We start from the raw sequence: 15,660 nt of genomic DNA, 5'->3' as shown, positions 1-15,660 counted from the left end.
GAAGGCAAACGTGGTTGGATGTTTGCACCAAACCCACAAGAACTTGAAATTGGCGTTGGATGATTACAGTGCATTGAGGCTTGTGTTTGAGTTTGCATATTTAATTTCACCTTTGGGCATACAATGGATGAACGACAACTGCAATGCTAAGAACTTGCATTCGTGGTTATAATGACGCCTTTGATTTTATGTACGTGACTTTGCACGCTTATCATAATATCCATTCATAGGATGTTCAGCAGCTAGTTTGGTTTCCATTTGTAATTGTTACTTTTCTTGTTTCAATTGTCTTTCAAGATCTTCCTTTTTAACCTCAATAGTGTGCAAGTTGTTTAAGGCGGAAACTTTAATTTGCATTGCCTTTGCAAGTTTTCAATATCCAGCGAAACACCTTTGTCTGACATTATCCTTACTCGTTTATCCGTTTGAACAGTTTCAGTATAAGTGTGATCATGGTAGGGGTTAAATTCCAGAGATGTATAGTAACGAAGTAGAACTACTTCACTACTGTACTTAAGTACTAAAAGACAGTATCTGTACTCTACTGAAGTATTATTTTTTTCTCCTACTTCCACTTTTACTTCAGTACATTTTTTCTTTGAGTTTAATACTTTTACTCCAATACATTTTTTATGTGCTGCATAGTTACTCGTTACTCTCAAATGTTACGAATCATGGTCACATGGTGGTCTGAACCAATTGGAGATAGTAAAGGGCGACCCCTCCCAACCTCTCACTCACAAATATGAGCCAGGGTTGTTGACAAATGTGAAGCGAAGAGAGAACCAAAGTGCGCGAGAAAGACAGAGAGAGAGAGAATGCGCAAGAAAGGGCGAGTCTGCGCGAAAGAAGGAAACCTAAATTCAATGAAACACCTTGTACCTTTACCTATTACCATTTTATCGACTAATATTTCATTAATTCTGAATTCTCTATCGCCATATCAGTTAAATTAATCTGAATTATATGAACATTCATGTCCTTGTACTCCTGCTACAGCCAAAGGAATTGTAAGTGTCCTTTAGCTTAAACATTTGAAATAATATAAACAATATTATATTCAAACTTTTGACTGTTTTCTTTAATAACTACATTACACAATACTTGTACTTTTACTTTCAGTACTTGAGTAGTATATTTTAAAATAAACTACTTGCAATACTTAAGTACAAAGCATGTTTAATACTTTAGTACTTCCACTTAAGTGCTGTGCTTAAAGAGCACTTCAACTTCTACTCAAGTCACTTTTTTGATAGAGCACTTGTACTTTTACTCAAGTCTGGGTCGCTAGTACTTTATACATATCTGTTAAATTCAAACACTGCAACATCCTCTTTATCAGTTGTGAATCCATCATCATTAATTTCTCTTGTAACACTCATCTTTATGCACAATTCCTTTTAGGACACATTCAATAAACAAGGCACAGAGCAGAGTTTATTTTACTGAACAGACTAAATTTCATTTCAAGCCAACAAAATGTAGCAAGCCAAAGACATGTTGATTGTAGATAATCATCATCACCCAGTCAGCATTTAAGCTTTAAAGTTCATCTTGAAGCAATATTTCATAACACGATTAATATCGCTAAATAAAGACTGTTCACTCAGCAGTGTTTCCAGAGGGCCTCAAAGTTTTGCAATCAAGATTAAAGTTAAGTTAAGTTCAGTTTAGGACGTCAAAACTTATCAGGTATCAGGTAAGCGATGCACACTCCAATAGTAGTCACTCACTCTGCAGTAAGTCGAAAAAGTCCATTTAAATTCCTCTGTCCATTCCAATGCTCAAGGAAATTCTTTATTCCAAAAAATATCCTCTTCGTCAAGGTTGGTTCTTACTTTGTGTAGTGTCTTTCCTTTAAGCATTAGCAGGGTTGTAAGGTGTTCTTCATTCGTAGCTTGAATTGGAATAACAATGTCCAAACTCCAATATCTTTTACATAATGATGTTCATTTAAAAAAGAATCCCCAAGTTTACTAATATAATGGCTGTGGCTTTGGCTATGTTTACGGCTATGGTAAGAACCATTGATCCTGCCACTCGTGCACACACCCTGACAAACACCCAAACTACCTTAATTTATATTAACCCTTAAGAGATCCTAGGGACATTTTGTGCCATTCTGACTGTGATGATTACAAATTTCCCTAAATTGCCAGAGGTAAATCATTTTTTATATATTTTAGAATTTTGGTTTCAGTTTTTTAAATTATCTTAATATGGCTAAGCTGCGCAAATACCGACACATGTGATCCTAGGGACAAAAAATGCCCCATTAAAAACATTTTAACTATAATTTTGACCCCCCCCCATTTATCTTAACATAAACTAATGCATACTTTTATATCAAGATATAATTTTGGACTACTGGCCTTGAAGTTTTGATTTTTATACTAGTCCATCAGGTAAAATTTCACAATTTTGGTGCATTGCTCCTAAAAGATAATCCATTGATGTTGAAAAATGATGTGAGTTGTAAAAAAGGGGTAAGGGGGTGGGGTGATGTTGGGGTGTTAAAAACATGGGTTAATGAAAACTGGCATATAAAGGGTCAAAATGTTTCACAAATGTAAATATTTGATATGTATGTTTCAAGCAAAAGTAGCCTTAAAAGATTTAATCATTTAAAGTGGAAAAAATATTAATGTATGATATTTTTAGACCAGTTTTGGGGAAGGTTTCTTTTTGTGGCTTCACAAGTGTGAACTTTTTATTAAACCTGACCATGTAAAAAAAAAAGAAAAAAAATGCATCTAAATCAATGTTGCTACCAATCTTTGACCTATCCCAGGGTCTAATGGAAAAAACAATCAAATGGTAGTTCAAATGTTTAGTTTGAATGTAATGTAATGAATATTTGATAATTATGTATCAGGCAGAAGTAGCTGTTTTAGATAATATAAAGTATAAACTTTATATCTTCAGTCATCACCAGACAATAACTGTCAGGACCCATCTAAATCATGTGTTTTATTACATCTAGTCTTTGTGTTCGGGGTCCTGGCAGTACCATGTTTTATGTGGGAAATGTGTGGTTTTAGTATTGGTTTATTCTGACCACGCATTTCCCGGGTCTCGTCACTTTTTCCCCGATCCCTTACTTGTAAGGATTTCCAGGTGTATGTAATTTACTTTGTCCCTATTTATTGTCCTTGTGTTTGATGTTCAGGGCGCGTATGTCTTGTTACATCCTTGTCATGTTCCTGAGTCGTATATCTGTGAGTATTAAGAAGTGTTTAGTCTAGTTTGTTATCTGTAGTTTATTGTTGGTTCATGTTTAGTTTTATGTTAGTTTAGTGTAGCGTTTACCCTGTCTTGTTTTGCCCCCTCGTGGGTTTTTGTTTCCCCTGTTTTGTTAATAAATTATTATTATTTTAGTCTGTCTGCATCTGTGTTCGTTTCTTGTCCAAATCCTCACATTACGAACGCGCCACTATAGAACCCAGCAGACATGTACACCCGTCTTGCACGGAGGGGTCGGTGTTATCGCCTGGAGTGTGAACCGGGTCCTTTCTGGACCGATCCACTCGTGCCTGGACCCGGGGCTAACTCTAGGCAGAACCCGACCCGAACCGCCGAACCCCGTCCGCTTCAAGCTATCCATGAAGGACGTACTTTAGGAATGTGGGGGTTCGGTGACCCAGAACCCTCTTCTCCGGCTCCAGAGAGCCACTCCCCACCGGTGTCCCTTCGAGGGAAGTATGAGAGGAGGATCTCCTGGGAGCATTCGTCTGGGGGGTCCTCCTACGACTTGACAGCACCACCTCATCCACTATCTGCTCCGCGACCTCGAAGGAAGAACAGGAGGAAGGGGGAGATTGTTCAGCCGCCGGAGCGCACAGAGCCGCCGCCGGAGCGCACAGAGCCGCCGACGCAGCCGCCGGAGCGCACAGAGCCCGTTTGTTGTTTGTTATTTTTGTTGTCCCATCCCAATCCGATCATTGTTATTTCCTGTTTGCCCCTGTTAATGTTTGTCATGTTTTCGTTGTTCATGTATTGTATGCAGTCTGTTTTGTCCCGTGTTTAGTGTTCCCCTTGGGGCTACTGTCAGGACCCGTCTAAATCATGTGTTTTATTACATCTAGTCTTTGTGTTCGGGGTCCTGGCAGTACCATGTTTTATGTGGGAAATGTGTGGTTTAAGTATTGGTTTATTCTGACCACGCATTTCCCGGGTCTCGTCACTTTTTCCTCTATCCCTAACTTGAAAGGATTTCCAGGTGTATGTAATTTACTTTGTCCCTATTTATTGTCCTTGTGTTTGATGTTCAGGGCGCGTACGTCTTGTTACATCCTTGTCATGTTCTGGAGTCGTATATCTGTGAGTATTAAGAAGTGTTTAGTCTAGTTTGTTATCTGTAGTTTATTGTTGGTTCATGTTTAGTTTTATGTTAGTTTAGTGTAGCGTTTACCCTGTCTTGTTTTGCTCCCTCACGGGTTTTTGTTTCCCCTGTTTTGTTAATAAATTATTATTATTTTAGTCTGTCTGCATCTGGGTTCGTTCCTTGTCCAAATTCTCACAATAACATTATAACTAAATTCAATGCAAAAAATTTAGTGGAACTGCGAAAAGTAGTGCAACAAAGAGCCTTCAAAGAGAGTTCATGAGTCTTCGATGTAAAAAGGTAAATAACCTTACGAGTTTTGTGATCTCAGAGTTGATAAAGATAAATGATCTGCATGTTACTTTACTCCCCGGGTACACAGTACCTTAACACTCTGTAAAATAAGATTAAGAGAGGAGGGAACTTTCCAGAAAAAGTACTGTTGTATGAAGAAAAGGTAGGTAATGCTACAGTAGATCTCTGTCAGGAAACAATTCAATGCAGTCAGTGGAGGGCCAAGTATTTACATGTTCACATTTGGCAGAAGCTTTTACCTAAAGCAACTAACAGTGCATTTCAGCTGTACATTTTTATCACTATATGTGTATTTTTGGGATCGAACCAATGACCTTTTGCACGGCTAATGCAAAGCTCTACCATTGAGTTGCAGAAACAATACAGGAGCAATGCAGTAATACAGGCAACATTTGCTAGATATTTCCTTGTTTAGATAACCTACTGTCCTTGCTTATGTGAAATTTTAGTACACACTGTTAAGCGTTACGTAATGTTCAGATTTGTATTTATTTATTTAACCTTTATTTTTTTCAGGAAGGTCCCATTGAGATTTAAGAAATCTCTTCTTCCAAGGAGTCCTGGCTAAGATGGCCTTATTAAAGTTTAAAATAAACACATTATACACAAAACAAAATCTAAACAAGCAAAACTATAAAAATACATTTAATTATACATAATAAATTATTTAAAACAGCAACATACTTCACTCGTTTTTAAAACAAGCTCCTCAATAAAGGTAAGTATTGATGGTAAAAATCCATAACTGCCTGTAACAATAATGCATCTGGTTTATCTTAAACACTTTTTTATCTATTTTCCTCCTTGTTACTCCTTTCGTTTTTCTACACCAGAGGCCTGTTGCTTTAACACAGTGCCACCCGAGCCTCTTCGGGGCCCTAAGCAGAATTTGTTTGGGGGCCCCCTCCCACCATTTTTTTATATATATAAAAAAGAAGTTGCAGATTAAATAAGGGCTAAAATTAGCATTATGTACAGAAATCAAATCAAATGAATTATAACACTGTCTTTATGAAATAAATATAATTATTATATTTTAGATATATAATTGTATCATTTGCTGAATGCTTAAAAGTACTCTAAAAATCTTAAGGAGACAATTATATAGTGCTACACAAGGTTTCAACTGCAAAGAACTATATATGTTAAAAGAGCGATAGTAAGTATAAGAGGAGAGTTTAACTTATTTTATTTATAGAATATAAGAGTTACCAAAGCTATAAGCAAATCTAACACCAGGTGTCTGCAGTTTAACAAAGCTATAAACTTTTCTTTGTCAAATTAGTTGTTCACCAGAAATGTGAAAAAAAAAAATTCTCATAAGTCGTCAAGATTTCCCTCTTCACTGACAAACAAGTTATAACTAGAAAGACTTACGAGGAACTGAAACACACGTACACAGCAAAATAATTGATATATTAAAGTTTATTTATAAAAAAATACAGTGAAAAATAAAAATTACCCAATGATTTACTCACAATAAAGCCAAAAGTCATGGGCCCTGTTTTCTGTTGTTATAAAGCTTGGAAGAGCCAGGACAATTACTAAAATAACTCAAATTGTGTACAGAAAGATGATGGAGATAATTATCTCAGATGACTTGAGGGTAAGTAAACCATGTGGTCATTTTTATTTTTTTCTAAACTATCCCTTTAGTACACAATAAAAACAGCCTTATTTACCTTAAAATAATGAAAATGTAAAAAACAAGAAAATAATGCATTTGTATTTTTCCATATGAAAGGTAAGTAGTGATGCCAATTGCAAACCATCAGGACTAACAAGTGGGTGTGTCAGGTGAGCAAACAAAAGGAAAAAGAAAAGATTGTGCGCATTAGAATATCAAAGGCAAGTACAGAGCTGCCCTTTCTTAGCCCTGAAAAATGATTCAACCTGACCTAAATCTAGATGTTTATGGTTTTAGTAAGAGATAACACGAAACCAGACAGTTGTTATTGCAAATCAAATCCAGACCCCTTCACAAAGTAGAGGGGCCTTTGTAGCACCCTGAAGGGATTATTTACAATAACAACCAGCTGGTTATGTGATTTGCCACATATGAAAATATTTATGTGTATGCAAAATATTGATTTGATTATAAAGGATTTTTGCAAGCTGTTTCAGTTTTTTTACATTTACAAACATTACAATAAAATACAACCGACAGAAAATTTGACTTCATGAAAATGTTAAACGAACAACTTTAAAACTATATTTGTGCATGGTAAATAAACACCTTTATGACTATTTGTGTAAATAAACACCTTTATGATTTTTTATGTATGTAAAATTATTAAAAAGAAAGAAAAAAAAGAAAGAATAACAAACAGGACCAGTGTTATTTACGTCTCACAAAATGGCATATTCGCTTATTTGTATCAAATCCTCCCTGAGTTTCCAACTTTAAAGGTCGTGTTCTTCCTGATCCCATTTTTTAAACTTTAGTTAGTGTGTAATGTTGCTATAATAGCATACATAATACCTGTAAAATGATAACGCTCAAAGTTCACTGCCAGGCGATATATTTTCTAAACAGAAGTCTCCTTTCAAAGCCTACAACGAACGACCGGTTTGGACTACAGCACTCTACTTCCTGCTTTAATGACGTCAATATTAAAGTTTTTGATTAAACTCCGCCCACAGGAATACGTCAGCAGTGTCGGCGCCACGAGCGGGCCCCGGGGGCATGGCCCGGCCACTTGAGTAACTGTGCCCCCTTACTTCTCAAAATAATAATGAACTTAATAATTAAAAAAAATGTGCTGCAAATAAATTTGGTTATACAATGTATACTGATTAAAATGAGGAGTATAATTAATAAAAAAAAAATTAAAATACTAACCCACAATGCAGTGCTAACATAGTCAGCCAGTTACATACACGCAGCCACTACATTTGAACAACACAAATTCTTAAAGCTATCCCCAGTGTTTTGTCTGCAATGAAAGTTAATGTCACGTTCGGGGTCTCAATCGCCATGCGTGAGAACTCATTCTCTATCTAAATAATGTACACTTGTAGACTAAGTCTCGGCATTTGAGCAAGACAAAGAAATTTTAAAAGGACCCTCTTAAAAAGTTTCTAAAAGTCCTCTCGTCGCCTGCAGCTCTTCTAAAGGTAAAATGCATAGTTCATTCTGGTGTTAGATATGTCAGTGACATTGTTTTCTTTTGCTGTTATTTGGTTATGTACTGGTCTTTATGATTTGCGTGAGTTTTGCACTTTAGCGTCATGATAAGTTATGGTTTTACTATAGTGAGGGATTTATTTGCGACAACAAATTGGCTGGCTGTAATAATCCCGCTTATTTCACGGCTAGTTGCTATACGAGTAAATATATAGACAGAACATTTAGATTTTATGTCTTTTATTAGCTTATTTTTAAGAAATACAAACCTTCTGGGAACACGTACATTTCATAATGGGTGAAAGCCAGACGCGTAAAAACAAGTTAAAAGTCAAAAGACGAACATTCGGTTTAATCAATGTAAATACAATCTCATATACGTTATTAATTATGAATATTTATTCTGTATAATTTGAAGGTGTTAAACTCCCTGTTAACGTGACTCGCACGCAGCACCTGGGTGAGCCTGTGTTTCAGGCGGTTGTTCAAGGAATAAAATACCTTTGAATGTTGCGACTGGCCAATCAGTACCAAGCATTTTACAGTGCCATGTAGTAATAATAATAATAATAATAAAATAATAAGATGAACGAGGTGCCCCCCCAGTGAAACAGGAGGCCCCCTCATTCTGTATTCTCTGGCGCCGACCCTGTACGTCAGTCACCAGCTTTGGCTCAAACGGCTCTGCTAAGCTAAGCTGCTGTCGAATCACAACACACTAAACAAACTACGCAATCATAACTCGTAACGTATTTCTGAAGGAGGGACTTCATAGCACAAGGAAGACATCAGCCTGTTTTGAGGACAGTGAAGACAACGGTATAGAGGTAAATAAGTTATGTGAAAAATAATGTGTTTTCTTTTACACGTGAAACATGAACACATGTTATATTGCGCACTGTAAACACAATCATTTGTGCGTTTGGTTTACTCAGTTGTAAATGAAATATTATATATTATGAAAATTAGTACGAATTAAACTGCAATTGTCACGATGTCTCACAGTACCAGATGTGGATAATACCCAGATAATATTGGATGGTTGTTATCTGGGAATATCAAACCTTGGAATGTCACCACTGGCCAATCAAACATTCCAGAGGGCCGTGTAATAACTTCAATTAACCAATTCAATAAGCTCAACATTATACATAAGTTAAATATATCTGTTATGTAATGGTTACGTTGTACATCCTAATTGTCTATTTTTACAGTGGTGATAGCAAAGGTTTCAATAAGGCATAGGCTTATTTTAAAATAAAACAACTCTTTGTGTTTAAAAAAGTCACTAAATATTATAAACAGAAAATAATCAGTTCCCTCAATTATGATGATTTTTACGACAACAAAGATACATTAGTCTAACAGCGTTGTAATGTAAAGGTTTTGTGTAACAAGGGCAATTAAAAAAAGTCATTTCCTCATCTATACATTGCTCTTTTTTGGATTCCATGAACCTTCCGACTTTGACTCAGCCAGTGGCAACAGTTTGGGGTGGGACCGAATGGAGGAATGTTTGAGAAACCTTCATGTCCGGTTTACAAGTTTATATCTTCAGTCATCACCAGACTGAATTTAAAAGCTTGTTCTGCCCTGACCACTTCCAGAGGAGGAGATGGTTGTGTCGTTTGTCTGCTTGCCAGATTTACTTCGCAGTGACTCTGAGTAGCGTAAAGTAGAACGAAGTGTTGATCGGTAAGGCAGATCATCCGTAAAGGCCGCCTCAAACACCAGCAGGAGAGACTTTTTAAGTTTTGTCTTATACTCATCACACATGAACACATAGAGAATGGGGTTCAGACAACTGTTTAGATAAGCCAGGCACTGAAGAAAAGATCCTGCAGAACTAATTTCTTTCTGAGCACTGACAGTCCAGTTATACTTCACTGCATGTATGTGACACAGTTGTTGAACATGGAGAGGAAACCAGCATATGAAGAAAGCCAGAATCACAGACAAAATGACTCGGTAAGGCCGAAGCTGCTTTTCAATTTTAAGGAGTTTCACGCGCACACCAATAGCTATGTATGAAGATGCAATGATCAAGAAGGGAATTAGAAAGCCAACCATAAACCTGTATGTGAACAGAGACAATAATACATCATGTGACTGGTTGTAGACACAGTATTTCAATCCCTTATGTTCCTGTACCGAGCGGTGCATGGCAAAAGGGAGGCTGCAGCAGATGGATAAAATCCACACAAATACACAGATGATTCTGCCTTTGTTTAGAGTTCGTTTATTCTGAACCCACACAATCATCCATATGCACAGACATCGATCCACACTGATGGCTGTCAGCAAAAAAATGCTCGCAAACATATTTATTACTGTGACCAAGGAGGTTAATTTACACATTAAGTCGTTGAAAAGCCAAACCTTATTGTTGAAGGTAACAATTATGTTGATAATCAAACAGAAATCAAAAATGAAATCTGCCATGGCCAAATTGAGAAACCAAACAGAGTTGACTGTCGTCTTCATTTTGTAGCCGGTCACAAAGATGACAAGTCCATTTCCAATGACACCCATGATCAAGATGACAAGATATATGCAGATCTTTAAGATATCGGTGCTTGATAAGATTTGGTTTGCCACTGTGTTGATGTTTGTTGTGTTCTCTGTCTGATTTTGAGGTCTCAAAGTTGTGCCCACTGCAAAAAGAAAAGAGAAAAATCACTTGCACATTGCACTGTGAAAAACAAACCTGTTTTAATAATCCACAAAGCAAATATGCTTAAAATCAAATGCTAAAATATCTTAGCATGATTTTAGTATTCTGATAACCAGTGTAGATGCACTGTAAGGCATTTTGGATAAAATGTCTGCCAAATGTCTTTTTTTAGAGCTCATGTTATCTCATTTCAATACAGAGATGATCAACATGTATAACTTTAGTGATGAGATGTAAAATTGGGTAGGAGTTTCCCCATTTTACACCAGGGGTCATCTTGCCATCATTTCCTATTATTGTGTGTTATACATTGCTAAAGACTTTGCATAATGTAGTTTATAGTTCAGCATTTAAACAATATTTTTTCTTCTGATTACAAAACTTTAATTTACAGAAGTCATTAAGGAAATTTATTTAATGACCAAGCAAAACAAGGCACGCACATCAACCTAAAGCTGGTACTCGATTAAAAAAATCGATATGATAAAAAAACATCAAGTATCCATATTCACTCAAGTTTACATGACCTACATTACTACACCGCAATCAAATGAAAAAATGATCTTAGAATGAAAACTAATTAATTAACAAACAAAAATAAATTAATGAAAACATGCAAAATGTAAAAGTCATTATTTTAAATATGTAATAATACATGCCTAAAAAAAAATATACGGAGGGAAAATAGACAAATGATGACACAAAAATCTTTTAAAAAAGTTAACAATGTGAAAATCTTTGTTTAAAGGTGCATGTGTACAATTAAAAAGGATCTATTGACAGAAATGGAATATAATATAAATAAATATTATCAGTGGTGTATAGACGGTTTCATCCGACGCATGTGCGGTGACACGATACGCGTCTGGTCAGAACTTTACTTCCAATTTCATATTTTTTAGTGGTCCGACTTGTTGCTGAACTGAAATCTTGAACAAATAACAAATGTTTTGGTTTCCTAGGTAATCTATGTGTTGTTTATTTTGCTTGTTAAATAAATAAATATGTTTAAAGTACATTGTTGTTATTTATTCTTAGCGGAGTTTTTCTGGAAGTTACGTTATGACCACGAAAACCGCTTGTTTATGTTGTTACTGCTGAAAACTTCTATAAAGACTTTACTTCACCCTATTATAAAAGTCCTTGTAAAGTCAGATATTAAATGTCAAAAAAATCTAAATCTTGAAAAATAGGCAGCATTGTCTGTTGTTTGCGTTGAACTCGACGGAAAGCCAGACGGCAGTTCTCTCAACTTTCAAATACAACTACACAACCTGAATGGATGCTCATGATTGTGTTAGGGGCGGGGCTATGCGCAGTGTCTCAGGTGTGTCATCAATCGACCGTTTTACGCCCGCCTAAAAATCCTAAACTTAGAAATGGTGAAAAACTGTATAACGATATACTCTTCAATTCAGTACTACATAGTTTACAGTCTTTTTGACATGTTTCAACAATACATTTCTAACATTTATAATTTGTTTAGAAACTATTTACAAGATTGACTTTACAGGAACTTTTCTTTGAATTGTAGGCCTATATTTGGAAAGATACTTTTGCTTAAGTTTGTTTTTCTTTTTGTTTATTGATATATTGTGGTTTAGTATGTCATGCGATATTATACCTGAAGGTATAAAGGGTGGCTCATTCGTTTTCTTTTATTGTGTAATAAAAAGCCTGCAAACTGTCACACCCTATATGTGAAAGTCTTTTATTAGATAAATTGTACACAATGAAAAAAATGTGCAACACTCCCTAATAATTAAACTTCTATTAGTTTAAAATCAGTGACAGTTTGGACAATATCAAGGCTTTCATTACACATCAAAAGCAACAGTCAACACACACCGTTTTATACACGCAGTCAACAACAACAGGGCTCAACATAAAGGACTGCCCGGTAGCCAGAGATGTATAGTAACGAAGTAGAGCTACTTCACTACTGTACTTAAGTACTAAAAGACAGTATCTGTACTCTACTGAAGTATTATTTTTTTTCTCCTACTTCCGCTTTTACTTCAGTACATATTTTCGATGAGTTTAATACTTTTACTCCGATACATTTTTAATCTGCTGCATCGTTACTCATTACACTCATTATAAAAATGTTACAAATCATTCCAAACCCACATTATCACTGCCGGAGCGGTGATACACTTTAGAAACACACACACATCGTGATCTAAACCAATCGGACCCCTCCCTCCCTCTCACTCACAAATATGATCTGCGGTTGTGGACAAATGTAAAGCGAAGAGAGAGCCAACGTGCACGAGAGAGACAGAGTTTGCGAGAGAGAGAGAGAATGCACAAGAAAATGTGAGTGTGCGTGAAAGAAGGAAACCTAAATACTTTGAAACACCTTGTACCTTTACCTTTTTATCGACTAATATTTAATTAATACTGAATTCTCTATCGCCATATCAGTTAAATGAATCTGAATTAATCTGATCATTCCTGCCCTTGTACTCCTGCTAGAGCCAAAGGAATTGTGAGTGTCATTTAGCTTAAACATTTGAAATAATATAAACAATATTATTTTCAAACTTTTGACTGTTTTCTTTAATAACTACATTACACAATACTTGTACTTTTACTTTCAGTACTTGAGTAGTATATTTTAAAATAAACTACTTGCAATACTTAAGTACAAAACATGTTTAATACTTTAGTACTTCCACTTAAGTGCTGTGCTTAAAGAGCACTTCAACTTCTACTTAAGTCACTTTTTTGATAAAGCACTTGTACTTTTACTCAAGTCTGGGTCCCTAGTACTTTATACATCTCTGCCGGTAGACCGGGGCAAGCATGAAAGACGTTCGGGCAAGTATTGTCACTTGCCCGATTGGGCCCCCCTCAGTCACTGAAATATATTTTCATCAATGTATATAATTTAACATCATGGAAGCAGACATTTACTTGGGTAAAACGCGACGAAAGAAACAATGCAATTTGTTTGCTGTCAGTAAAGCAGAAAAGTTGAGAGCCTTTTTTATTTTTAAATATGTGACACTGACATTTTTTTTTGGGGGGGGGGGGGGTGAAAATGTTGGCAGGGTAAGTAAAAACCTGAACCACTGGCCCGACCAGGCCAGTATAAAAATGATTTGCGTTGAGCCCCTGAACATTCTGCCCAGGGACTGCATGTGCAAACTAGCTTTATTGCTATTTCTGTCATAACACTTTTGGTATGCATGGTCCCTGTCAAATAAATACATGAAATACAAAACAGGTTAGAGAGAGAGAAAGAGAGAGAGAGAAAGAGAGAGAGACTTTGACTTTTAAGGTCTCTTTATTACAAAAAAACTACAAAAACATTAAAACAGCATCGAGATGATAAAAAACAATTCAAATATAAATGTTTAAAACCTCAACAGAATCAACCTCACAAATGCATTTATTAACTTCCCATTTTTCTTTGAAGCTCAACATGTCACCAATGAATTTATAATAACTATTCTCAATCAGCTTATTTTTTCTTGACAACCATATAGCCATCTTTGCTTGCCCAAACATGAGGTTTAATCAAAGAGAGAGAGAGAGAGAGAGAGAGAGAGAGAGAGAGAGAGAGAGAGAGAGAGAGAGAGAGAGAGAGAGAGAGAGAGAGAGAGAGAGAGAGAGAGAGAGAGAGAGACTAGACTTTATGCCTAGAGAGTTTTCAAAAATTTCAAAATGTTTTCAGTTCAATTTTGATACCAAATCCATCTCAACATCATGCAAAATATTTACAGTAATTATCTTATTTTAACTTGCATGTAAAAATGCATGTAACATGTAGTTGGTTTAGATAAAAAAAAATATTGTGTAGGTACGTGTTTTCACACGCCAGCCAAATCCTTGGTTTAAACAGACTTTTCCTGTTGATTTAATTCCACTGTAAAACTTGATACTACTTGTAGATAATTATGCTTTTTTTGGAAATTCATCAACACTGAAATATTTCAACAATGCAACTTCATTTGTGAGTACAAGTTCAAAGCTTGCATTTTTTAAATGATCGCTTTTCACAATTTTACATTGCATTTAATTTGCAGTGCACACATTGTGATCAAAATCAATAAAACGTCCCATGAGTGCATGACTTTTATTTTACCTTAAAATTGCAGTCAACACTAAAAGACAAAAGCACAGACAGACAAAATCACTTTCTACTCAAGTGATCATTATCTTGTTTAAAGCAAAGATGCAACAAAAAATACAAAGCTCGCCTTTAACAAAACTAATGTCATACATCTTAAAATAAAGAATAAAGCTCTTATCACAATTTTGCTCAGTAACCAAGTTACTTTATAAAACATACATTAATATGAAACATTGGCAAACGTATATGATTACAGCATAGATGTAAATTCTTACCCATTTTCTTTGTCTTTATTTTCCACGGTGTGTCTGCAGGTAGATGTTGTCAATGCCCACAACGTCTCTGCAATTTCCCTTTATAAGGAAGAATAGGGGTGGAGTGTGGGGTGATGATGTAAAGAGACAAACATTTTGATTATCATCTGCCAAGAAAAAGTTTCCCATGCCTGATCAAAATAGAGCCTTAAAAAAATTCATAATCAAAACATTGTCACGTTGGGATAGATGTTGTTTACGGAGTGTGTCATTACCATTGAAAGAGAGCCATCTAGAGGTAATACACAATAATAAATGGAGTTAAAACTTTGCATGCATTACACATCCGTTACTGCCTTGTTTGCCAGGGAGTCTATGGTTCAAGTGTTTTGAACAAGGTGGTTGAATTTAGCACACTTAGTCTCATTTGATTGATTGATTGATTGATTATTTTTATTTGAAACAGGGACAATGCACACATATACATTAAACTTGTTAAACAAGAAAATATGTCTTGGGCCAGGTTATAGCAACAATTGCTCATTTCCACCTGTAGTCCATGGGCAGGTATGACAAATTAAAAATAAATCTTACAAGATGAAAAAATAATATTAATGTCCATTATAATTAAACAAACAAATGTGCAAATAAACACCATCAAATAATTTGGTAATATCTTAATAAATACATTTTTAAGACAGATGGGTGCAGACCTGCATGCTTACCAACCACCTCTTTACTAGGCATTGGAAAATGTGCAAGTCTGTACATAAGTTGTATTCCGTGGGAAGTATATTTCACTGCGTCATGGCCACACATGAGAAGGAGAAAATCCGAAATTGGGTTTTACGTTGTGGGAAACTGCATTCCCCTGTTGCAACACTT

The 15,660-nt window shown here is 35.7% G+C and overlaps 1 protein-coding gene across 1 annotated transcript; it reads right to left on the bottom strand.

The window, feature by feature from the left end:
• Positions 1-6,046: 6,046 nt before the first annotated feature.
• Positions 6,047-14,881, bottom strand: LOC135770807 (C3a anaphylatoxin chemotactic receptor-like). Its single transcript, XM_065280617.1, has 2 exons — positions 14,797-14,881; positions 6,047-10,420 (listed from the first exon to the last, which is right to left on the bottom strand). The coding sequence occupies exons 1-2, from the start codon at positions 14,798-14,800 to the stop codon at positions 9,342-9,344; spliced, it is 1,083 nt and encodes a 360-aa protein (XP_065136689.1). The 5' UTR covers positions 14,801-14,881; the 3' UTR covers positions 6,047-9,341.
• Between the last annotated feature and the right edge of the window lie 779 nt (positions 14,882-15,660).

Source organism: Paramisgurnus dabryanus, chromosome 8 (genome assembly GCF_030506205.2).
Source record: "Paramisgurnus dabryanus chromosome 8, PD_genome_1.1, whole genome shotgun sequence".
NCBI classification, from domain to species: domain Eukaryota; kingdom Metazoa; phylum Chordata; class Actinopteri; order Cypriniformes; family Cobitidae; genus Paramisgurnus; species Paramisgurnus dabryanus.
Note: the sequence above shows the minus strand (reverse complement) of the source record. Positions and strands in the feature narration are given on the sequence as shown.